Source organism: Trachinotus anak, unplaced genomic scaffold (genome assembly GCF_046630095.1).
Source record: "Trachinotus anak isolate AG129_WGS33_773 ecotype Australia unplaced genomic scaffold, CSIRO_AGI_Tana_v1 ptg000010l, whole genome shotgun sequence".
Taxonomy (NCBI): domain Eukaryota; kingdom Metazoa; phylum Chordata; class Actinopteri; order Carangiformes; family Carangidae; genus Trachinotus; species Trachinotus anak.
The window spans coordinates 7,524,163-7,549,064 of record NW_027273861.1 but is presented as its reverse complement, the minus strand read 5'-3'; the positions used below and the strand labels follow the sequence as shown (position 1 = coordinate 7,549,064).

General features: G+C 40.3%; 1 protein-coding gene across 4 annotated transcripts in view; it reads right to left on the bottom strand.

Moving 5' to 3' along the window:
- Positions 1-6,695: 6,695 nt before the first annotated feature.
- The window catches only part of LOC139626789 (pre-B-cell leukemia transcription factor 1), a 60,596-nt gene continuing 42,389 nt past the window's right edge, over positions 6,696-24,902 (bottom strand). The window contains exons 3-9 of one of the 4 annotated variants that reach the window (XM_071487280.1): positions 21,231-21,475; positions 18,739-18,929; positions 16,462-16,597; positions 14,862-15,021; positions 13,359-13,471; positions 12,213-12,302; positions 6,696-9,915 (exon numbers count right to left, since the gene is read on the bottom strand). In XM_071487280.1, coding sequence (XP_071343381.1) covers positions 9,823-9,915; positions 12,213-12,302; positions 13,359-13,471; positions 14,862-15,021; positions 16,462-16,597; positions 18,739-18,929; positions 21,231-21,475 — 1,028 coding nt within the window. In that variant the 3' untranslated portion in view covers positions 6,696-9,822. The remainder of the gene's footprint in view (positions 9,916-12,212; positions 12,303-13,358; positions 13,472-14,861; positions 15,022-16,461; positions 16,598-18,738; positions 18,930-21,230; positions 21,476-24,902) is intronic. The other 3 variants (XM_071487281.1, XM_071487283.1, XM_071487282.1) reach the window with 3 other exon arrangements.

Genomic DNA, 24,902 nt, shown 5'->3' with positions numbered 1-24,902 from the left:
GTAAACTTACCGTGGTTTACCAGTTGTACCCGGTATCTTCTCACAGTAAGGTGTGTGCTGTCAAAACTGTAAAACTGATGTAATCAAACATCACCACTGCCTTGCATCACTTACACTGACTGAGCAGTACCCATCAAATGACCATCACAGCGTTTCAGACATGCTCCATAATCTGATGTCTGTTCAGTATTTCTCCCGGTTTCTTCTTCCTCTGCTTCTCTTTGCCCATTTTGCTGCAGTACCAAAGGTGAGAATAATGAGGGTGGACGTTGCTCTGTGTGGCCTGATAATGTCAAAGTGTTTAAGGGGGGAAATGAGGAAGTATCGGTGCTGACGTGTGAGAGGGGCCTCTCTCCACGCCGGCTCTCTCTGTCCACTCCAATCCCTGTCCTGCTGCACAGCACAGTGACCATGCTGCTGTCACAGCGTGCAGGCCCATGGCTGACCTACATACACCCTCTGTCCCCAAACAGGCAGACGTCTCGCTGTGTCAGCCACTATGGTCAGACGCTCTGCTGAGACAGCTCAAAGCTGCACAAGGTCACGCTTGTGTCCACAGATGAGGTCTAAATTATAAACAAAGACCTAACAGGCAACATCCTGCAAACCTCAGAGAGCAGAGGGTGTACTGAGGTTTTAGCCAAACTATCACCCAAAGTTAAAGGATTATGCTGGTTTTAGCTTGTTCAAGTGCAAATATCACTGTATCAGCTGTATTTTATGTTGTTGTTTTTTCATGCTTTACAGGCAGTCACAGAGGCTTGGTTAAATAAGGCCACTCATCAGTGACAATGTATTTATTTAGCATTTTCTTGGTGTGGCAGCGAATGTGAAGAAAACGGCAATTCACTTTGATTGTTTTCAATCAGATTTTAAGTCTTAATTACCACTATGTTGTTGTTTTTTTTGTCGTCTTTTTTTTCTTTTTTATCTCAGGTTTAGTAACTTGTTGAGGCTATGTAACACGATGTTATCATTGAAATGTGTTTAGTATGAAACTCTTACATGAAAACACAAACTGTACTGTATGGACTTAATTATTATAAACCAAAATTGTTGATAAAAAAACACTTAACTCACTGACTACGTCTAGTTGTACCATGTTCCCATCAACAGTCGTCCCGTTGACTGGACATATGTTAGCTAGAAGTTGCTGGATGTGCTCTGTATGTTCTTTTTGCGTTCTTTTGAATTTCCCAGCTCCCACAATAAATATTCATGACATGTTCAATAAACAATTTTCTGAACATCCGCTCTGCTAAAAACTGTAAGAGCAGAGTAGATGCAGGCAGTGATTTAAATCACACTCCCCAGGGAGGCACATGTAGTAATGTCACACTATCACTGCCCTGACACCACAGTCACAGCAGAATCTGAACGCCTGACAGTTGTGTATCTTCTCGTCTACGCAATTAGAATATTAATTTACTCTTCATAAAACTAGCATGTTGCATCTGGATCTGAATACCATCCATTCATGCTGCCCTGTGAAGCTAAAACATGAAACGGTATTGTATATTATATACCACATATTTAACATACATGTGGCCAAATGAAAGGACATTTCTCATGGAACCATGGCACTAAGAAACTGACATGACAATAGCAAATACTTTCCACAACAACAACAACAACAAAAAAGCAACAAACATTCAAATAAAATATTCTAAGTAAAATCACAATGTTCAATATACAATATCCTGAGGTCAAAAAATGCATTGAGTGCTTTAACTACTCTCCTGCTCGTGGAGGCTAGCTGGTGAGATAGCATCAGCGAAATGATTTACCCACTTCTCCCTGTTACCTGGAACTGAAAAAAAAAAGAAAACACAAAAATAATGCCCCAGCATCTTTGTGAATGAGATATAAAACGTAAATAGGACAGTAGCTAAATCTTAATGGAGAAAAAAGTAACACCAGATAAACTACTGCTGCTAAAAGCTAACAAGCCGAGCTTAGCAGAGTAGCAGGAAGTGCTATCTCTACGGCCTCTGACTCCAGTGGATGGTGGAATTCCCATGATTTTACCTTTACATCATATTTCAAAATGCATCTCATTAAAGACTAATTCATTAAGTTCATTTATAATTTATGGTAATTTATTTATTTATTAGATACTGCATAATTTCTGTGCACATGTGCAGATTGTCCATAGAGTACAGTATCTAATTGTGTGTGTGTGTTTTTTTTTAAAGTCTTATCTTAGAATGAAGCATGAAATTAAGATCTTATAATTATTCATATGTTTCACAGTTTGACAAAGACTATTGAAACTTCAGAGTCTTTTATTTCTCAACTTCACTGTTTCTGTAGTTACTCCTCTGACTGCAGTCACACAGACCATGAGGGGTCAGCAGTGTTTCACTGTTGTGAGGCACAGAACCTGCCACAGGCCCATTGTGTAAAGTATTATGTCTTAAACCACTTTCTGTTTTGACCATTAATTTGAATATTAATTTGAATTCATAAATCAAGGTTGTGTGTGAGGTAGAGATAGAGGCTGTGTAGTTGCAGTCAGTGCATTCAGCCAGATCTCACTGAACATAGCGGGTAATGGGAAAACTCAATATGACAGCTGCCTCCTAAATTACAATATACAGTATATAGCAGGGTACACAGAGCAGGGGTAACTGGGCAGTTCTTACTGGACATAAATCTATCCTGACAACATAATCAGCATATCTTTTGAAAAGACAGGATTTCCCTCTGAAGCGACACACTGCAGTGACCAAATATGTCAAATGACTTCCTGTCCAGAAATGCAGCGAAAACATTTAAAAAGATGAAAACACAGACACAACAACCAAAACAAATTAGCTCACAGCTGCACTAGAATCGACATGAATGATCCCACTTTTGTTGTTGGATGCGAGTGCAATAATTATTGCAACAGCACTGTATCCAAATGTCCTTGATCATGAGTGCAAAATATATTTTTTTTGTTTCATTTTTGATCCATGTTTTGGAGAGATAACTTTCTCATTTCTTTAATAAGAGCAATTCCTGGCACAGTTTTAAAGGGTTTTTCTCATAATTGAAGAACATGATAAGGTCCATATCTTGCTCATTATGGAAGCTTTAGGCAAATATAAAGAAACACTTTACAGCCTTAAACTCCCACACCCCTAATGCTCAAATATACTGCAGCTTCTAATTCAAATGTTCCATGGTTGAAATAACTTGAAAGGCTAAGATGACACACACTGATCTGTGAAATCTTTTCCAAATGTCTTCTTTATGAAAGTTGGGATCAGAGGAATTCATTAAAGATCTGTGGGTGGCACAGGCAATATGAAACCGAAGCTTTCCAGCAGCAAGTCTTTGCCAAACTGAACAGTTTCCAAATTCAGAAATCTGCAACACTGACTGGAACACACCCACAGTCACTAATTACTTGACCCTATTCCTGCAGAAGCTTTTTGTCTATGGAGTTTGACTTATTTTTTTGTGAGTATTGTGATTCACACAATATTTGTGAGTGGAAAGGCAGACTTGTTTCATCACATTAATGCAGAGGGCCTCCTTGAGACGAAGCCTCTCCATTATGTCGTGCCCTCAGACCTCAGACCTTGCATCATCTGCTTCAGTAGCCTTTCCCTCGGGCACATGTGTGTAACCTTGTTGTGTGTGTGTGTGTGTGTGTGTATGTGTGTATCGTGCTGGCAGGCATTGATGTAACTGATGCACATTATGTGTTGTGAATAGCGCCAGTCTTTTTATGAGTCTTGTTATTGTCATTGATATAATGTGAGCCCTGAGCCTACTGTACTGTATGTGCCACATGCATTGTGGACTGGTTGAAGATGATTGATATGAAACTCCAATGATGAGAAGGCTCAGATGTAGGAAATCAATGAGGATCAGGTCAAGAAGACATACGTATGTGCTTTTGTCTTTTCCACATATCACTGCCCTGTGTTCTGATCATGGCAATGAGAGGTCGGGATGGTTGTGTTTGCCTTTTTTTTTTTTTTTTTGGCAAAACTGAATTTTTACAGTTAAGCAAATTAGCAATAAAGAATTTTACAAATCTAAAATCTCGAAAAAATCTAAATATTTGTTTGTGTTTAGTTTTTAAATATAAATGATGATGGCATTCTCTTTCATTATTTAACAAGTTTTTGCTTTGTTCAAAAGTGTGTACTGCAGTTTTCAGCGATACCAACACTGCCTGTTTTTGAGCACTAGGACCTGATAAATCCACTAGGGGGCAATAAATAATCACCAAAGTTATCCCATTTCATCCTGAGGGGAACATGAACATCTGCACAAAATATCGTGGCAATCAACGCAATAGTTGTTTATAGATATGTCATTCAAGAGCACAAATATGAACCTCATGGTGGCGCTAGAGGAAAAGTCAGGGCTCATCCTCTGGGGACCACGGGTCTCCAACACGAGCATCCGTATAGCCATGCCGCTAGCATGGCTACCAATGCAGAAGGCACGGTGCCATTTTAGTCGATGCAGTGCTTTGGTGGTGCAACAAATTTAAATTAATTAAATCACAACAAGTAATTGCTTCACAATGAATCTTTTGAGCCTTTGAGGGCGTGGGGCACCACAGTGTTGGACATGAAGACACTGATGACCACATCTGGTTACCTAAAGCACATGGTGGGAGCGGTTGCTTTTGAAATGACTCACTCATATATCATAGATCCAGAATCTGAGAAATACTGAGGTCAGGAGGTCAGATTCCCAGAGCAGAACCCCACCTATCTATGATAGTTTTAACTACACAGATGAAAACATTTTTCAAGTTATTTATTCATTTAACTTTTTCACTGTATCTTAGTTGACTTTATCTCCCCAAAGCCTGTCAAAGCCTTCTCTGCACCATCAGGTATGTCATTCTGATAGAGAACAGGCTCCTGTACTCATTTATTTTATTTAGACTAAAGACAGACCAACTCTAAGCTAAAAATATATCACAATCAGCGCTAACAATCCAAACATGGAATAACATATATGTGTAATTGTAGAATTCAAAGCCATTACATGTTACTTATAAACAGAAATATTATGTAAATATTATTGAATAAAGGACATGGCCTTTGTGATCTCAATGGTAACTATAGCCCCACTTTGACTTGTCACAGTTGGAAAAGCACAAGGGTTCATAATAACATGAAATGATGGCTCTGTTCTATTTAACTGTCTTAGTAATTCAATACCAAGACAATGAAACTTATTTCCACCTTTACTTTTCTTGCTGTGACTTGTCAAAGTGTTTTCTGAGAAAAAGGTCTATGAGCAAAAATTGGAAAAAAAAAAATCTTTTTCATGATGGCAAAATGAGTGAAGCTTTATTAGAGATTTGTAATTTGAAGGACTTAGCTGTCTCAGACGTAGTCCTGAATATTAGTTTAAATGTTATTTTAACCCAGTCAGCATTGATTTGGTTGAAGTATTTTTTTACCCATCTAGATTACTTATAACTGTTGTTTCAACAGCATTTAAATGGCTATTTCAATATGAAAGAGGTGCTCATTACATGTTGACATAGTCAAGTCATAAAAATGCATCCATTATGTGCACCCTTGACACGTAAAAACCTGCACTATCCAAACAAATTTAGCCCAGTTTTAACCTAGATACTGAGGCGCCTTTTGACTTGCAAATCATCAAATTGATGCTTGCACTTCTTGTGGCAGATCAAAATATTAAAACCTGCCAACTGAGTCTTTTTTAAAGAAAGTATGTGGCAGTTAAATGGTCGAAAACGTCAAGAAAAGATAATATTGTGATTTTCTCAGGCAGCATTTCACTACTGTTACATTATGTGCTGGATAAAACACTGCTGTGATTGGACTTGCATCTTTTCACCATGCAAAATGGATAATGATCAGTGTCATTTGTCACGGTGCAGCATGTTATCCAGCCTGTTTGTTAAAGGAATCAGGAATTCAAAAGAACGTACACTGATTTTACTCAGAATGGGATTTACACCTTTTCACCATGTAATGACTGAATCAGCCTCACAATGGCTTTTGGTTTGCAGGAGCACATGAATAAATTATACACGTCCAGCACTTCTTACCTTTCATTTCTCAAACAGTGGCTAGAAGAAGCCCTTTGATAGAAACAAGGAGGCTTCTCCATGTAATTACATTTGATCGTGTTTGCATATGTCACTCCCACAGTCTCTGTCATGCTCTCTGATTTTGGATGCTCCTGGGAACCTCTTCCTAATCCACAAGTTAATGTTTCAGCCTCTTCCTCCTTCTTTTTCCCGTGGAGGGATGAATCGGAGGAGCAGAATCAGACATCCTGTCTGGTTTATCTGGAGGAGAGAGATAAGTGTGGATTCCGCCTCTTTCAGGGAACGCACATTAACCATGCCTCGGAGGGAGCGCCGGGTGTGGGGAAGGGTAGGGGAGGGGTGGAGGAGGTATCTGTCTGCTGGAAGCGCACAGCTTTCACTCACTTCGAAAACTGTGAAAATGTCCCCTTCACACCCTCGGCAGCTCGGCCGAGCTCTGGCGTTCTGTTAGCAGTGATAGAATGCCTGCGTGCCAGAGCATAGTTGGAAGTGAGATGTGCAATGTTATCCAGAGGTGTTGGACTGACAACTCTACAACGTGTAAACTTGTATCCTACAGTGACTCCTGACCCTGACCCTGTTACAAAAGTCTGGAGGAGAAACTGCGCACAAGTTTGTGGTGGGAACATGAAAAATGACAAAACTGCAATTTATGCAACAAAAGAAACTATTTATTTGGGATACGCATTGCCAGTACAAATTAAGAGACCATAAAACCTACACCTTTCAGCTATTTTTCTCCACAGAAAACAGGTTTTGAATTGGAATTAAAAAGACAATAGTTTTCCATTTGATATCTTTTTTTTACATATGCAGAGATCTTAAAAGTTAAAACCTGTCAAGAAAAAGGCTCCACGATTTCACTCTGAAATCCTTATAAAAAAGAAGTTAACATTCAAAACACTGCAGTACGTTATTTTATTGAAGAACAAAAAGACATGCAACAAATAAAACATTTTATGTTTTACAAATTGTTCATTTTTCTTTTCATGTCTCTTTTCCTTTTATATTCAAAAACTAAAAAGCATCATTACATGAAGCTTCGATAATATTTGACAGGCAATGTGAAAAGTAGAGTTAAGCCTTTTTTTTAAGGGGTGCAAAAACAATCCTTGTGTTTGCCTTGCATGGCTGGTGCTGTCAATTCACTCCAATGACTTCTGAAGACACGACTGAGGCAGGGTCTGTGTATCACTTCAATGGTGCTCGGCCCCTCGACTGTAATACTGAGCAGGTGAGCTGAGGAGGAGCCACTCTGGATGATGCAAATGAGTTTGTTTGGTATTATCATGCTGTGGTTGACCTCCACAATGTAGCTCGGAAACATCCATGATTTCATACACGTGTAATAAATACAAACACTGACAACTGCTAAAAAAAACTCCTGTGGTTTTCAGGCTGTTTTGTGACTGGTTGGGATCTTGGGACTGAATTTTGTTTTCTGTAAGTGTTCAGTTGAGCTAAAAACAAAGCCTGAGGGCAATGTTAACACTAACTTTTCACGTCACCTTCATTTGAACAGCAGCTATCTTGGGAGGGCAGCCTTATGTCGGTGGTCCGGTAGTAACAATGAAGGATTTCACCTTAAATCCAACAGGAACTCCATCAGGCTGCGATAAAATAGCTACTGTCCAAATTCAAAGATGTAAAAGAAGAGTAAAGGTGCATATCTACATACTGTATATAGAGCATTCTTGAGCTAATTCACATATAATGGTAGCATAAAAAAGAAACATAGTCCTGTAGCAAAGCAAAATAATATGAAAACAAAAACAAAACAAATGATGAGTTATTCACAAAATGGAGACATAAAAATATATCCAAACATCATCTGGATTTGTGTGCCATCAGGGTATTTTTTTCCATTTAATTTATATAAACACTAATGTATTCCAACTGTATTTTTTTGGCTTTGAATACAGAGTACTTGAGCATTATGAGTTGCTCACTAGTACCATAGATAATAAAATCCTATGAAAAGAGGAAAAAGAAAATGTTGATAAAGCTGATCCCAATGTAAAAGGATAAAAATTTTGCCATTTTTTTTGGTATCAAAGTATGTAAATGCTGATATCTCATGAGGACTATTGTAATCATGTATACAGGTTTGACCACATACTATACTGTATATACAACAAAAGTCACAAATGTAATTTCACATTTTGGATTGGTTTGTGTCGATGGATGTGTCGTTTTTTTAGTGTCATTTTAAAACAAAGCAAAAAAAAGTGTTGTTCTATTTCAAACGTTCTCTGTAATGCTGTCAGACAAGGAGGGTCACAGAATAAGTAACCTGACGTTGTTTGGCTCTGAATGCACATGGGGTTATATTTGTGACTCAGTTCTGAGCGTGTGATGGGAGATGTTGAGCCCAGAAAAAATATTTTTTGCTTGCGCGTGATGTATATTTTGTAGAAAAATTCTCACGATGAAGAATAATTTAATGTGAGCAAACTCAACAATCTGCTGCGTTCGAAACGTCCCGTCGCATTCTCAGGATTAAGACACAAATGTAATTCCATCAATGAGAAGTGAGTGTTAAATCAGACAAACGACATACAGTGTGTTAAATCCCAATGACATGATGCCTTAAAATCTGAATTACAATTTTTGTTTTGGATTTGGTTACCAGCAGTATTTGGCTATATTGATCTCAATGATACACACCGATGATGTCTGACATTGTACTGTATGTACACTCTGTTTCTTCCATATATGACTACTATAGTTATATCTTAAAAATTTTCTCTGTATCGTTTTCTATTGGACATTTACAAATGTTTGAGTTCAATCAGTAGGTGTTATTGTGCTTTAATTCATAGTGACGTGCCATAATTGCTGCTAACGCCGTTATCAATTTAGTGTTTCACATCAATTTTTCTTTGAATATTGTTGATGCGGCCAATGTCTGTGACAGAACTACATCTCTCTTTGTAAGTCAATTTGTTACTTGCTTGTGTAAAAACTGTGAATTCTCTGCATTTCTGTGCTGCATAGAAGCAGAAAACCTACGGCTCCGGCAATAAAATATAAAATGCCTTATAAGTCACTGTCTGTTGTAGAAGTTCTGAATACAAACTATATATATTGAGGCTGAATACTTGGATATTACCTGACTAATATTACTGGACTAACATATTAATACCTCACAAAGTATGGCATGAAAAATGTAAGGACATGACATAAAAACATGTGATGTAACATTATCAAAATTCACCTCCAGGGTTGAACTTTGGCACTATAGATAAACAAAAAAAAAAATCTGTGAGTACAAATAAAGACAGAGGTATAATGACAGGGCATGGTGTGGTGTACAGTTAAATTCTAATAATTATAAAAATTCGTAAAACCGAAGCATTTGAAATGTTGTTTGCTCTGTTGTTATTTCGAATAGAGGTAGTGTGAAAGCATTTCAATTTACAAGATGTGGGGCAATATGCTGCTAACTGTGCCTAATGTGTGAATATATAATGTAAGAGAAATACAATGAGGCAACATGGACATCAAGTGGTAAACTGTACAAACTGTGAGTGTGGATATGAGTCCCCTAGGCAGGCTGCTAATGGTGTGGTCCAAATAGGAAAAGTGAACTTTTTGTCCGTGATGGCAAAAACATCATCCCAGACCCCAAAAATTTGTCTCGCAGTGCGACCACATACAGTACGTCACGTTCAGTCCCATTGGGGTCAGGGGTTAAGTTTTGGGAGACATGGCTGGGGGTGCAGTGGTGGAGGAAGGAAGGAAGCAAGGACGGAGGAGTGAGGGGGGATGGAGGATCAGTTGGAGGTGTCGGAGTGAACGCTTCCGGGTCCTTCTGTAGGTGAAGTCACTGATGAGGGGGTTGGAGCATCTTGCCAGCCACCGTTTGCCTGAGAGAAAAAAAAATAGAGAAACAGGAAGGGGGGGGGGGTGAGTCTGTTGGTTTCATATCCATTACTCAATGCAGCTGGGTCAAAGACAGTGAGGTTCAATGAATGGAGGTCCTGAGGGCAAGGTAGTGTATGAACGAACATGGAATGCTGGGATACCATCCACCATACAGCTGCACACAGCCTTAAGCCATACAGCCTCCTGGACTGGAGGAAGAGCTAACCTAACTCAAATTACAACTAATATTTCAGAATAAGACTGACATAAAATAAATAAAATCATCTTTTCAACCGAGCAGAAAGGGAGTGAATTACAGTCTGTACCCCATCATACACTGAACGCTCAAATTCATTTAATGAAGAAAACACACACAAGAAAAGGCAAGTTGTACAAGATTTTGCCTGTCACTGTCATTTTAAAAGAATATGAATAATATGTAAATTGTATGAAAGGACCTCTGAAACAAAACAAGTCCAATCAATGTCATATGCACTAATTATGACCCTGACAGCTGGAATTAACATACAACAAGAGCTGTGGAGGGCTGTTCCACTACCAGAGACAGGCCTGTTAGAGAGCATTTAGGATATTAATAGTAAATTCAAAGCCTTCAGAAAAACTGGAAATGGTCCTTGACACCCTTTCATTTTAAAGCCTGTTATTCAAGGCAGCAGACAGTGGAGTGTAATCAAAAGTGGAGAGGTCGGATTGTAGAATGTCTGACTTTGGTGACGCTGTCTGTCTCAAAATTGTAATTACGGCTGTAATCATCCACAGCATGCATTATGTATCTCCTCAGTCACTATCCAGTCTTTTTTTTTTTTTAAATTCATTTAATTTTAAAATTCAGATAAGTTTTCTTTCCTTTAACTGTCTCATATGGTCCACTCCTCATTCATAAAATCTGTCTTTGGAGGTTGGAAAATTGTTTTCCTGGACACAGGGTGCGCATGTATTTAATGAACAATAAATATCTAACCCATTGTTGAGAAGTGTGGTTTGTAGGAGGTTTATAAGTTTTTTATTATTTTATTACACAAAAAATGTTTAATTCCTGTATTTTTGGGACTTGAATCAAGCCAGAAAAGTTTGGGAACCCTGATGAAAATAGTGTACACCACCATTTTCAAAAATATTTTATCAAACAAAACTGCAGTGCACATATTGTATTAAAAAGGCAAATATTCCAAACTTCCTAGCCTTAGCTACATAAATCAAAGGCAAACAGACTGGAAGACAGATACCCTGCTCTTACATTATGCATTGCAGAGCTTCTTTATAGGGTATAAAAGTGAATAACACAGCATATTGTGGCAGTGTAAGATGTGGTAGAGCAAGCAGGCGTCCAAGGAGAACCGTATCTGTGAGGTCAAAGGACTGAGAAAGAACAGGGCCTGAATACGTTAGCGGCCTCTCAGGGTTAGCACAGCTGGCTTTGGGATGTGCTTGGAGCAGCCAGGAAGCCTATTTGAATACACATACATGTTTTTATATGGGAGACATTTCATCTGATTATCATATGGCCACTGAGGCACAACGACGACAGCAGAGGAACCCAGCCGCGGCTGTGACCGTCCTCGTCCTCTCAGCGCGACTCGCTGTCAGGGCCATTAGTGTGGCAGGAACATGATCTGAGCAATGCGCTTGGATTGCTGTCCCAAGTCCACACTCTGCTCTCCTTGTGTCTGTCTTATCGATTTTCCCCTTTACGACACGGCTTGTCGCTGTGAATTTCCCTACTGTTTGCAGCCGCCAGCTAGCAAACCCCCCCCCCCCCCCCACTCCCCTCAACAACCCCCACTTCTATACCTGAACTCTGCTGCAAAATAAGACAACCATGAGGGGAACACACCCCAATGGCATATGAGGAGTCGTTTCCAGCAGCGTGAGGTTTTATTTTTAGCGGCACAGCAGTGTTGTCCCCTGGGAGGCTTTAATGGGAGCCTTTGGCCCCAGGGCTGCTAATCATGGGTCAGATGGTCAGAGGGATTTAAAGTCCAGTGCAGGAGGTGTCACCTGTTTGTGCAGTTTGCTCACGGCTGACCATACGTGGCTGCAGGTGCTACGCCAGACCTGATTATACATGACAGGCTCAGACGGTGGCTCTGCATGTGCGTGGCCAGCCCCATGCCTGCATACACTGGGCAGTGTGCTGCCCGTGGCGCAAGCGATAGAGAACCAATCAACAAGGTGATCAGAGCAGAGCAGAGCAGAGACAAGCCCGACTAAGTGGCATTCTGAGCCCTATGGCTTTGAAATAATTGGCAGGGAGAGAAATAAAGAAAAAAATCCTTACATTGATGCCCTGCGGACTGTACATCTGGTTGGCTGTGAGTCCTTCACTGTATCCGCCTGTCTGACTGATAACATGGCGAAGGGTATCCACCTGAAACATTCAGAAACAACAAACAAAGCAAGGTCAGAGTCAACACAAGAAATGCACAAGAGAAAAGAGATAGGGATGACAAGACAACAAAAGAGACAACAAGAGCATATTTCCGCAAGTATATCCTCGGAGGACAATGTCCAATGAAACAGAAAGGATATTTAGGATAAAAAAAGTTCTGCTTTTAGCTGGTTGAGATAAAATTTATTCACAAGGTGAACACACACATGACAAATATTCTGCCCTCGAGACTATGAAGAAGCTCCATATTAGGGCCTGTACAAACCTGTATAGTCCTGTTTCACAACAGACATTTTGACTTGTCAAAGCAGAAACAGATTTCAGACTGTAGGGCTGGTTCCCCTATGAGGGATGTCGAAGCACTGTAATGGGAGTGTGTGATTTTTATTGTAAAAGAAGTGGAATCTGTTCCATCTGGGTACAATAAACAAACAGGAGTGCTTTTGCGCTAGCAAGGCTAGAAATATTTAGGTTAGCAAGACATTTAGAAACAGCAAAATGAAATGTTAAGTGCTTCACTTTCGCGAGCAAACATGTCAGAAAAAGCTGAAATCAAGAAAACCTGACGCTGAATTCATGCAGTGTTGGCAAAATGAAAAAAAAAAAAAAAAAAACGACCAAAAAAATATATAAATAAATAATTAAACAGGAAAACCTCCTACTCCGCCAGAGAAGCTCCTACATGGGAGTGTTCAAATGCTGTAAATAGCCTAAATTAGCTTTATTAATGGGTTAGATTTGTAGCGGTGTGTTAACAAGTCAAACCAGATACTCACAAACATTTTAATGCTCCTTTTTTGACTGAATTAGAGATAATGAATTTTATGTTCTAGGGTTTGTCACACTGTAGTTCTGCCGAGCTAACTCTAAAATATTTGAAGCTGGCGTTTTTTCACACTCACTGACTGAATTTAAAGTGAATGTGGCATTTGCCTAATTACTGTTATTAGTTTACACCTGTGTATGACAAAAAGGTCTGTTGGAAAGGTAGCGGGTCTGTCCCTGTGGTATCTACCGTGCTGCTCAGGGCCCTACCTGTGACTGCACGTTGGCTCCCACCTGAGCCCCCTGGTACGAGTCCCCATTGAGAGACTGCACGCTCATGAACAAGTCCCCGGAGTTTGACATATTAAAAGAGCCACCAGAACCTGAAAGGAGAGAGGGAGCAGTCGAATCACAGAGAGACAGAGAGCAAGCAGGGTAAGCAAGTCGGCCCTTTCAGGCAACAGCCTGGAGGAGCACCATGCAGTTAGCTAGCAGCCGGAGAGGTGCTGTTAGATCAGAGGGACGGACGTAGATGTAACTAATGGTCACAAGAGGACAGAAAAGCTGCAGCTGTAACCCGACATAAGAGGTGTTTGTGTCGAGTACAAGTTTTTACTTGCAAACATACATATAAGAAAGATTATTAGTGGATAAATCTGAACCCAGGAAAAGGAACAGAGAAAGCAGTCCAACATTAGGAGAAATGCACCTGCCTGCTGTCTCATCCAGAGTCAAACACAATTTTCATGTCAGAGTTAAGTGTAGGCCTGGGATGAGTGCACCCTGACGTTAGCTTATCACTGGAAGCAGTGGGAAACTGCTAGCCTAGCTCCTTCAAATGTGAAAAAAACACACAAAACAGATGTTTTGTTAGGTGTGTGTGTATGTGTGTTAGGTGTGTGTGTATGTGTGTTTTTTTTTTTTTGTAACTTTTTACAGATTATAAATAACTATTTTCCATTTCTCATACCCACAGTTTCATTTGTCTCAAAATCAGACAGCAAATACAGATATTTCTCAAAATATTGGATAGTACCTTTAAAAGACAAGTCTGGCATTATTCTATATTTTTTATTACTTCATTACTTTTTTTTTTTTAACAGATTTACAGTATTGGCACAAACATGGAATTAACTCAATATTAGAAAATTAACTACAGCGTGTACGTGTGTGTGTGTGTGTATTTGTCATGGTAATGTAGGAACACGTACGGTGTGGCTCATTATTGTGTTTTCAATAGTTTTTAGACAACAATAGAGATCAAGTTTTGGCTACACACACACACACACACACACACACTCTTGTTAGTGGCATCAAGGTTTTGTCTTTTTACATGACTTCTTGACAATCAGCAAAAAATATAGAGTATCACCAGACTCATCCTTTGCAGTAGAACATGAGTACAGAGTTAAATAGTCATACATGAAGAATATTGAATCATTGAGATGAAGACAAAAGGATAGTAAGAATATGGAGACTTGGCACGGGGCTCAGGTTGGCTAAACTCTTTTCCCTACAAGGGTAGTTGTGCTTGTTAAGGGGAGATGTTTAACTTGTTTAATATAATAATGGTGCATTACCTTGTGATAGGCATGTTCCTTGTACAAGAACTGCCTTTTTGTTAGCTCTAATTCTTTCATTATTTAAAATCACTAACACCAGCACTGATATAGCCTCAAATTGATAAACTGCAATGGTTGCTTAGTTGTAGTAATGCACAGAGAGGAGGTACATGGCTAATAGCTGAGCAGAGCCAGGGACTTCCTGTCTCACCTGCAGAGTTTGGAGTTGAGGGTGAATTTGCTTGGCTTCCATGTGAGGATGCATTAGCCGCATTCACGGCAGTTCTCGCAGCGTACATGTTGGCTTCTTCTTGGAACTTACCAATGTTTTTCTTGTATCTGATTCTTTTATTCCCAAACCAGTTGGAAACCTGAACAGACAAAAAAGAGAATGTAGTTTACTTCACATGAAATCTCAACATACAGAGCCTCTCAGAGAAATCAGGGTAGTGTTTAGCTTGCATGGCCTTAATGGCACGCGTAACACTGCAGAGAGCCTCTGTCAGAGGTAGGAGCTACATAGACTGGTGCTGTGAATCCACATTAGTGCCAGAATGGAATGATTGCCAATAACAGTCTCATTATGTCACCATGACTGCAGCTATCATCAGAACTCACGCAAGCACCAATCAGTCAACATCCGCTAACACCCATTACGGCTAATGGACTCCCAGATGAAGCCAGGGGGGTAATCCCAGCGCTAATGATAAACAACATTAAAATGAAAACCAAATCAATCCTGCAAAGTTTCCAATACAGAGTAGGTAAACATTCTCCTTTATTATGGCCAAGAAATGGAAACTCTACAAATCATTCAGCTGCTGAGCAGCTTCCACAATCAGGCCCAGATGCATCCTCAAATCATTTGGTATAAATTAATGAAACCAATTGAGAAAACAATCCATTCCCAAATGATGGATTCCAAACACAAACTGCTGTTTACCTTGGAGTTGTCATTGCTTCCCTGATAATCAATTCTCACAGGCTTTAAACAACTTGAATGCTAGAATGCAAAGATGAAAAAACAAGGTGCCAAAATACTTTTTGCTTGTCAGCATCACTGACACAAACATCTCAGTGTCTTCAGACGTTCTGTTACTGTAAGATTTACAGTTAATCATCATTGCACATGCCTCAAATAACTGCGGTGCTCATTTTCAGAGGCTTTGGTTCTTTAGCGCTAAAACTACAGTTTTCACGGTTGATAAACCTATGAATGTTTTTTTAATTAATCAGTTGATAGTTTTGTTAATAACTTCAAAAATAATGACAAATGAAAGTGCAAAGATGTATCTTTGATCAGTGACAAAAAAAGATTTTTTTTAATAAAATTTGTATATGATATGAAATGATAATTTAATTATTAAAACAACTGATTAGATTTATCTCCATTCTGTCATAAATCACAGGACTACTTGTACTGACTCTGGACGTTGTATATTCTATGTATTGTTAGAAAATATGACGAGATAAGAACTCTGACAGCAGTGTTTTGGTTTGCTCGCTTTACTTCAGAGGAAACATAGAGTTACTGGTCAAAAATAGCTTAGTCTGGTTTGATTTACAAGACTACAAACTTATGACATGGCATATTTATAATTTGAGTCCTTTGTTGTTTCAATGAAAAGTACTGCGAAAAGATTAGAGGAGCTGTCTGTACTCATGACAGTCAGAAAACATATTATTAGGTTGCTTGCCAAGACATTTACAGCTGCTTCTTCAGATTAAAAAATTGAGTTCGTCTCACTGCTCAGTGTACAGTAGTTTTCCTACAGGTGGTGTGGTGTGGGAGGCAGTGATCTGTGGTGTACCTGGGCCACTGTGATGGCGCACTTCTTTGCCAACTCTTCTTTAGCCTCCTCGCTGGGGTAGGGGTTACTGAGGTGTGAGTAGAAATACTCATTCAGGATCTCAGTCGCCTGCTTGTTGAAGTTTCGTCTTTTCCGTCTGTAAAGGGAGCATCAAGAGTTATGACAAGAACAGTTAATGTTATTCATAACAACAGTGAATAGGTTGGCAAGTACATTGTTGTTCAACACAGTGTCTTTTTGATATGACCTCAAGGAGTCACCAGTCTATCTATGACTGATCCTGTTCAAGTCACCAGCCTCAGAATAAGTCAAAAATTCTTCTCTGTATTAAAGTCACGATTACCCATGTCCTCTAATGAACTCTCAGATTGCAACTATAAAGTCTGATTCATCCACAAAGCTGGACTCATCTGTAACCATGGCCTTTAGGTGTCACTGGTCTGGATTTGGCTGACAATACTTCCTTTGTGTAGACCTCTGCCACACTAACAAATTAAGCTGCAGTTTTACTGTGAGACGCTTTTTCAGAACTCATGAGACCAATTTGGCCGAGACCAAGTTGCTTTACTCGAGCTCTGTTTATGAGCAACTGAATAAAAGCATTAGCAGTAGCACACAGAGGGTCATAACATTTAAGTCAACATCTGCTATTAATTGTTGACAGATCATAAAGATTCACGGTCTGCATGTTAACATAAAGCAATGTGTGCTAACTAGATATGCTGATATATGGAAATTATGTTTTTTTTTCACAGTATGAACAGAGTAACTAATTAGTTTTTAATAAAAGATATCAAGAGCTATTAGTGCATTATCAAATCTCAATACTTTTTTGGTTTTGAACAAAACTCGATATAATTTTGCTGGTTTTAGAATGTATTTAGCTGCTTTCGCTTCAACAAAAAAAAAGTAACTGGCTATCTAGCTGCTTAAAGCTCCACCGTGTCCATCAGCTAGTTGCTAACTTTGTCTGCTGTAGGTAGCATACATTGGGTTTATAAGTGCTTCTTCACTGAGACAGCTGCACCTGAAAATGAGGTGGATGAGCAATGAGACTGAACTAAAACCATTCAAGTAAGCGATTAAACCAAAACAATGAGCTGAAAGATGCTAAAATGTTCCATAGGGTTTAGAGGAACTGTAGAGTCTGTGATGTACATGGTTGTGTCTTCCACTAATAAAAAAAATATAATAATAATTGGAGCATCTTTAAAAGCAGGTATCAAAAAAGTATTGTTTTGGTTACTAAAAAAAAAAAATATTTAATCTCTTTTTTGTTGCAGTTGAAATTTGACTCTAAACATGCGTCTAATAGTAAATACAGATAAAACAGTAAAACCTCAGGATTCCAGCAGGTTAAAAATGCAAAGAAACGAAGCTCAACTGATAAAACATGAAATATTAATTCACATTCAAGGTCTACTTTCAAGGTCTGCATATGAAAATGAACCCTGCCAAAGACCCCCATACAGCGCCTTCAAGCAGACAGCTATCGTATGCTGATGCCCATGAGTTGACTGACCCTCTGTCACCTGCACCTATCAGGTCATGTCTGCATGTGCCACATCTAAAGAGGGCTTTACATAAGCTGGAGGGGAACCCTGTAAAATCGCTTTGCATGTATCCACCGGTGAGGAGATTTGTGCTAAAATCTCTGTCCCCCACTCCAAAAGCCTGCTTGAGAATATGTAAATGTGCACAGCATGGGCTCCAGCAGCCAGTAGATTAATCAGCGGAGCTGAGCATGGTTGTGCCTCTCAACCAGTGAAAGCTTTCCTCTTCCTCTCGCTTCCCCTCGCCGCAGCAGCACCACAATCATTTGCAAGAGAATAGATAGGGAGCTTTGTAAGGGAGCGTATGCCTCATTTAAATGTTATGCCTCCAACTCAGACTTTGAGTGAGATTTATCCTTAGAGAAATGTATGCAAATCCAAAGCACGCATCAAAAGGAACAAGCGATTACATTAAAAAAGGGAAACAGCGTTATGGAGCACGCAGGGAACTCTTATTGGCCAGTGTTGCTGGGTATGCTGGTCCAAATGGCATGCATAGATGCAAACCAGCCCTGTGTGTGTGGCAAGTAGCAGAAAGACATGTGTTACAGTATGTTTGTACCATGATAGGCCTCCTACATCAGCCATTTATATGTATATGAGGCTGAGAGGGAAGCACATGATTAGGTATTTGCAGTGTTGTTAAATTGGGAGGCAATTTGCAGCATGGAGCGTGGTACAGCGTGTATGGTTTGAGCAGACACGTGTATAAAAGGACACACACCTGGCATCAAGGAAGCGGGAGCGCAGGATCATGACGGCCTCGCAGGTGCTCTGTTTGAGCTGCATCTGGATGGAGCTGAACTTGCGGTGGATGATGCTCACCATGCGTTCGATCTCCTTGGGCGAGATCGGCCGTGTGCGGGACTGCTCCCTCAACAGGTTCATCACGTGAGTGGTGAACTCGTTACATGCCTGTGAGGAGAATACACACAGGGGAACGAATCAGAAATGCACCAAAATACTTCCCCTACGGTCAATAAAGCTGTGACTAGGACCTTCATTTGTCAATACAGCCATATCAAATGTACCATTACATGAACCCACATCTGCAGACACACAGGGTAAGCACAGTATTTAAAATTCACAGATGAAGGGAGGAAGTCTAAAAAAAAAAAAAAAAAAAAAATCCAGCTCTTTCCTTAATGTAGTTCTGGGGCAAGCTTTCTCATAGAGCCGAGGGGGAATATAAGCGCTGATATATTTCATATTTAACAGAAGTGGTGATGGCAGTATGTTGAGAGGAACCAATGACAGCTGTTCCCTTCTCAGACACACTTTCACAGCACAGCCACCCTGAGAGACGAACATGCCACGACGTTTCATTCCCCCCCCCCCCCCCCGTGTGACACCAGGCGTGAATCTGCCACGATATTACACTCCGACTCTGTGTCTCTTACTGCCACCTCTTCTTTATTTCCTCTCCTCCTGTCGATCTCTCTCTGGATTTAGCTGTGTCAGGCTTTGTCTGTGTCTGTCTATCTGTGTGTTCATCTGTCTTACTCACATTCATCTGAAAGGGAAGCCATTGTCATGAATGCAGTGGTTATAAAGGCAATGAGAGGAAATCACCCCTCCCTCCTCCCCGAACATCCTTTCAAGACTATACTTGGAATACACGCAGAGACACACAATGTAGTGCATATGATGGACTATTCTGGGGTGAAAACACAGTCTTAAGTGAATTCTTAGTGACAGTGATTTATATTGACGAAACATTTTGAGTCTACAAGGCTGAGTCTGCCTCAGTGAAGGATAAAAGCCTGGATTAAAAGGTTCAGGGGAGCAAATGAGAGGGGGGCAGCTCAGCAATGATATGAACAGTCTGTGAAATCACAGGCTTCGACTTGGCCCTCTTTGTGTTGTGAATGCATCTTTTGGTTGTGTATCGTAAAGTGCCCAGAGCAAGTAATGGCAAAGCATTTGATAACAGATGATGGACTAACTGAACAACACTGGTTGACCATAAAGTCAAAAAACATGTAATGATGTAGTAAAATAAAGATTTTACATCAATTTACTCTTTATTATGTTTATTTTGACCTCCACCGAGGAGCTCATGTTTTCACTTGTGTCTGTTTGTTTGTTTGTTTGTCAGCATTGTGCAAAAAGCACTGAACTGAACTTGGTGGGGCGATGGGGGCATGGGCCAGGGAAGTACCCACTATTTTAACTATGAATTAGAATTTTTTTCTCTGAAGTCTGGTGCATGTTGTTTGACATTGGCCTTGGCCTTCTAGTTATAGTTTATTTTTGCTTTCTCACACTCATATCACCTGATCCTATTGTTGGAGAGGGAGAGAACCACATGGTTCACATATCTTTTTATTTTTTAACATGTTGTTGTTTCCTTTGTCTTAATGTTGTGTTGTGTAAACGCAGCCCATGAACAGAGTTGTATCACGTCTTTTTGTGGCTCTGAATGAGAAAACAATCCTGAAAAGTGCTGAAACAATTAGCCGAAAATCGTTTGCTAATAATTGTGATAATCAGTCGCTTGTTTCAACAATTCATGATTTAGAGATGTCACAAACATTAATCATGTCCAGTCTCACAAACTTGAGGATTTACTGTTTTTCTGTCTTTTATATCATTGCATGTTGAATATCTTTGGGTTTATTTTTACAACATATATACAAAAATAATCAATCGATAACAAAAGTAATCATTAGTGGGAAAATACAAATTGAAAGACATGGGCATTCACAAGGTAGTGAGAAGGTACAGTCTAGTTGTATTATGGGAAATGTAGGCTTCAACGTTGTTGGTCCTTGACCCAAACAAGGGAAAAGTCAAAATATTTCAGCCTCTTCTGCAACAATTCTGACCATTTCTTTCATTTAAATAGTCCCCCAACTTTATGGACATATAATAATAATTTGAGAGTTTTCTTTGATTTCATTGCAAATATTGAATTTCAGACAGAATATGCTGAGACAAACATCAGCTACAAGCCGTACAGCTTCTTTATCTATTTTTTTTAATCTACATTTGACAAGTCAAATTGGAAAAATATGACTTGTTGTGTATGTAAGCTTTTGGGACCTTGTTTGAAAAAGAACTACATAAGAAAAGCTAAATACCAGATTAGGAAATCTGGCGATGCCATAGTCATTATTCTGTTTAATTTTCACAGTTTGCTACATTCAGAGCTTCAGATAGGTCAAATAGCATCACATGGTGGTTCTTATGTCCAGTCAGGTCCAGTGTTCTCACCTGTTCGTACTTCTCCAGCTCTGTGTGGTAGATCTGTCTGATCTGGGTCAGCTTGGCTCTGTAGTCGGAGTGCTCCGCAGAGTTGTCCGCACCCGCTCCTCCCGAGGCCGCCGCTGCAGCCGCCGCCGCCGCAGAGCCTCCGCCTTTCTCTGGACCAGATACGCCCTCTGCCAGCAGCATGTTGTCCAGCCGCATCAGCTGGGGATCCGGGGGCTCCTCCTCCTGCGCGCCGCGGATACTCAGCACTGCAATGACAGGAGAAGGTCGGAGGTCAGTTATAAAGGTCACACCTACAGTGGCGTGATGCACCGTAACAAGCTGTCAGCTGCGGAGCCTGACTACACAACTGACACCCACACATCCACCAGCTCATTGTGAGTGATGCAGTATGTTGTAACAAAGCGAGAGTGAGGTGTGCAGACAAGTCATGCATTTCAATAAAGGAGATGGTGATGATGATTAGTTTACCTGTTTTTGAATGACAGTGTCTTTGCACTCTGATATAAAAAGGGGGTTAAAAGCTAAAACATTTGTTTTACTTTTTATATTCTTTGATAAACACCCTGAAGCCAATGTTTTAGATACTTTCAGGCCCGTGGCCCACAACTCCCTCCACAAACCCAGTTTGACACCTTTCAAGAAATTAAAGTTAGCAACAAAAGTGCTGCGTCGGTGCTGTATGACTGTGTTGCAAGACTCTACAGTCCACCACTATACAGGAGGCTGATTAGGAACACAGGTTTGATGATGATGAAGAAGTCAGATTGGCTAAGATTAAATCAGATATTCAGCCTTTCTGGAATAGATACAAGCAGATCCAAGCCTCATTAGAAACATTTTACCTTTGCCCAAATCTGTTTTCTTTCTGGAAATCTATCTTTAATACCTGGTCCATAACCTTGGGTTCTGTAATCAACAGACAAATAGCAACTTTTTTTGATAATCAAATATTAATTTAAGACTATTTTCAAGTAGAATTACCCAGCATTTCCCAGTTCCTGCTTCTCAGTTCTACAGATCCACTGCCTTTTTTTGATTTATATCTTTGTAAATTGAAAACCTTTTGAGATCATGGTCAGACAAAATGAGCAATCTGCTGACATCACCTCAGGCTTTAGGAAATTGTAATGGATATTTTTCTCTTTTATCTGACATTCTATTCACCAGTCTATTCATCTTTTAGTTGAGGAATGAATCAACACCATCATTGATAATGAAAATAATCATTAATTGCAGATTAAATGTATGACTTTTGTCTTGAAAAGATAAGGTATTTAGGGATGACAAAGCAGGGGAATGTCTATTTGTTATCTCTCACTTGGCCTTCTCTTAGTGCTGCTGGGATCACTCCGATAATTAATTTTCTTTGTCTCCTCTTTTCCCTCAATTCCATCTCTTTCAGTATTATTAATGATGTTAGTGTTTTTTTATTAGTTATTCTTTATGGCACTTTTTCAGCTGCCAGAGCTGTAACTTTTGCTGTTCTTTTGGTTGGTGTAAGTCTGTGTGTTGTATATGTGGTATAATGAAAGAATATGTGCCATGTGATATTTTTGCAAGATTAAGTGTTGCACTGTACAGTGAACGGTAATCCTGATATTGGAGAGCATCAACAACAGTAATCTGGACGAGTACCTCTGTCTTCCACTAGAGGTCTCCCTTGCCATTCTTTAAAAGATTCAAGTCCCACCTTCCATTTTCTGAGGTGAAAACACTCCCAGACTCTGATTCTTTCTCCTCCATCTGAGAGCCATCCATTTCAATATAACACACCTTCTCCTGTGTGGAGTGTGGTGCTGCTAGCATCCAAATTGATCCCAGAGTGGACATCGAAAGTGCATCGACGGCAGCTTGCATTATCGTTACAGGGCTTCGGTCACCGTGCTAACAGGAGCTGTGACTCTGTGACTTTACGCCCTGCATGTGCCAATAGCCATTTAAAACGCTACCACTTGTCATTTGTCTCGTTGTCATTGAATGAGAAGGGACAGGCAGGGAACACTTCATTAATTCAGAGACAATGGGAGTGCTTGGTGCATTAACCCCAGACTGCTGTCCGGGTTGGTAGGCCTGGGCAGGGGGTCACTGGGATGAGAATGAGGCCTGCTGTACTAGCAGAGGAAGAGGAGGGGGCTCCCTGAGTCACCCCGCCTGCCTTTAACTGGACTGGAAATGCAAATATGGCAACTGTTGGCGAGTGGAAGAGGTCAGAGGTTCAGGCCACAGGCCCAGCAGGAGGTAGATTGAGTGAGGGAGGAGTGTTGGAGGATGAGGGCGATGAGGGTGGAGGGTGGGACAGGGGTGGGGGGGTCTCTTGGGATGGCAGGACTGTACAAACATCCTGTCCCATTACCCAGACTCCTTCATCACTCCTCTAATGTATGGACAGAATGGAGGGGAAAATCTCACACCCGCCTTCCCTCCACACTGCTGCGGCTGCCACCGCGTTATGACCCGATCAAACCTGCTCCATCAGAAACTCTAAACCCGCCTGTCCACTTTAGTTAACGTACATCAGCAGAGGCCCCCACCGACTCCCCCTGCTCCTGAACACTCACCAGTATGGAGATGCAGTTTTCTTTTTCTATAGCTACCACCTCATAAATACCAGACTAAAGTGGGTGTTAAAACGAGAGCACACCACAATATCCCATGGAGAAAAATGAGCTGCACTCTCTGGAAGTAATTTTCAGCAGGAAAACAACTCATGGCAGAACATATTTAAAGAAGAAAGAAGACAACTGACAATTCTGACGCAAGAACAATAAGAACAATAAGATGCTACATTACGTAAAGGGTGGACTGAAAATGAGGTACGAGGCTCAGAAGATCCAGATAATATCTTTTCAAATGCTCACCTGACCCCCCTTCCTTGAATACAAGAGAAAGGGAAGAAATAATAAGTATAAGCCCGTTACAAAGAGTGCCAGCACAAAAATGTTAGGGAGGAAGCTCTTGATGTTTCTACCGAAAATCTGAGGCCGGATTTCTTCTTGACCCCATAAAAAGTCTAGACTGTCAAATGAAAATGGAACATAAAAATTCCCTGTGTCCACAAAAATGATTCGAATCACGTCTGCCAAGTTCCAGCTTAACATTCATGAAGTGTTTATTTTACTTGGCTTGGAAGAACCTCCAACATCAGTCTTATAAGAGTGGCTGTTGCAGAGAAGGTCATTTCTTAGGAGATCTCTTGTAAGGGAAAGAGGAAAAACACCAGTAGGCAGACTTTTTATAGAAAGGAATATGGAATAGGAAAGGTCATCGACAAACGAGAAGCAAATGACTACATTCCAAAAACCACGTTATTCTAAATAAAAAATACGTAAATGTGTCTTAAACTGTCAATTAACAGAAACTCAACGACGTGATCCCCAGGCCTTGCTTGTTTACACGTGTATACTCTGGCTAATCAGCCACATATCACATCCTCTCCTCATGCACAGCCCAGATCCCAGCTCCATTCTTGCTGCTGATCCAGCTGTCTTGGAGAGCATCTGTCAGGAGGGACCCAGGAAGGAACAATGCATTACGCCATGTTGGCTGTGTACTGTCATCCCTCATTGACAGCGCACTGTCACACTTACACAGTGTCCTCTGAGCTGGGAACAAGCGGAGTAGCTGCTCCCTATAATATCAGCTCTTCCTGCCACCTCTTATCATGCAATCTGA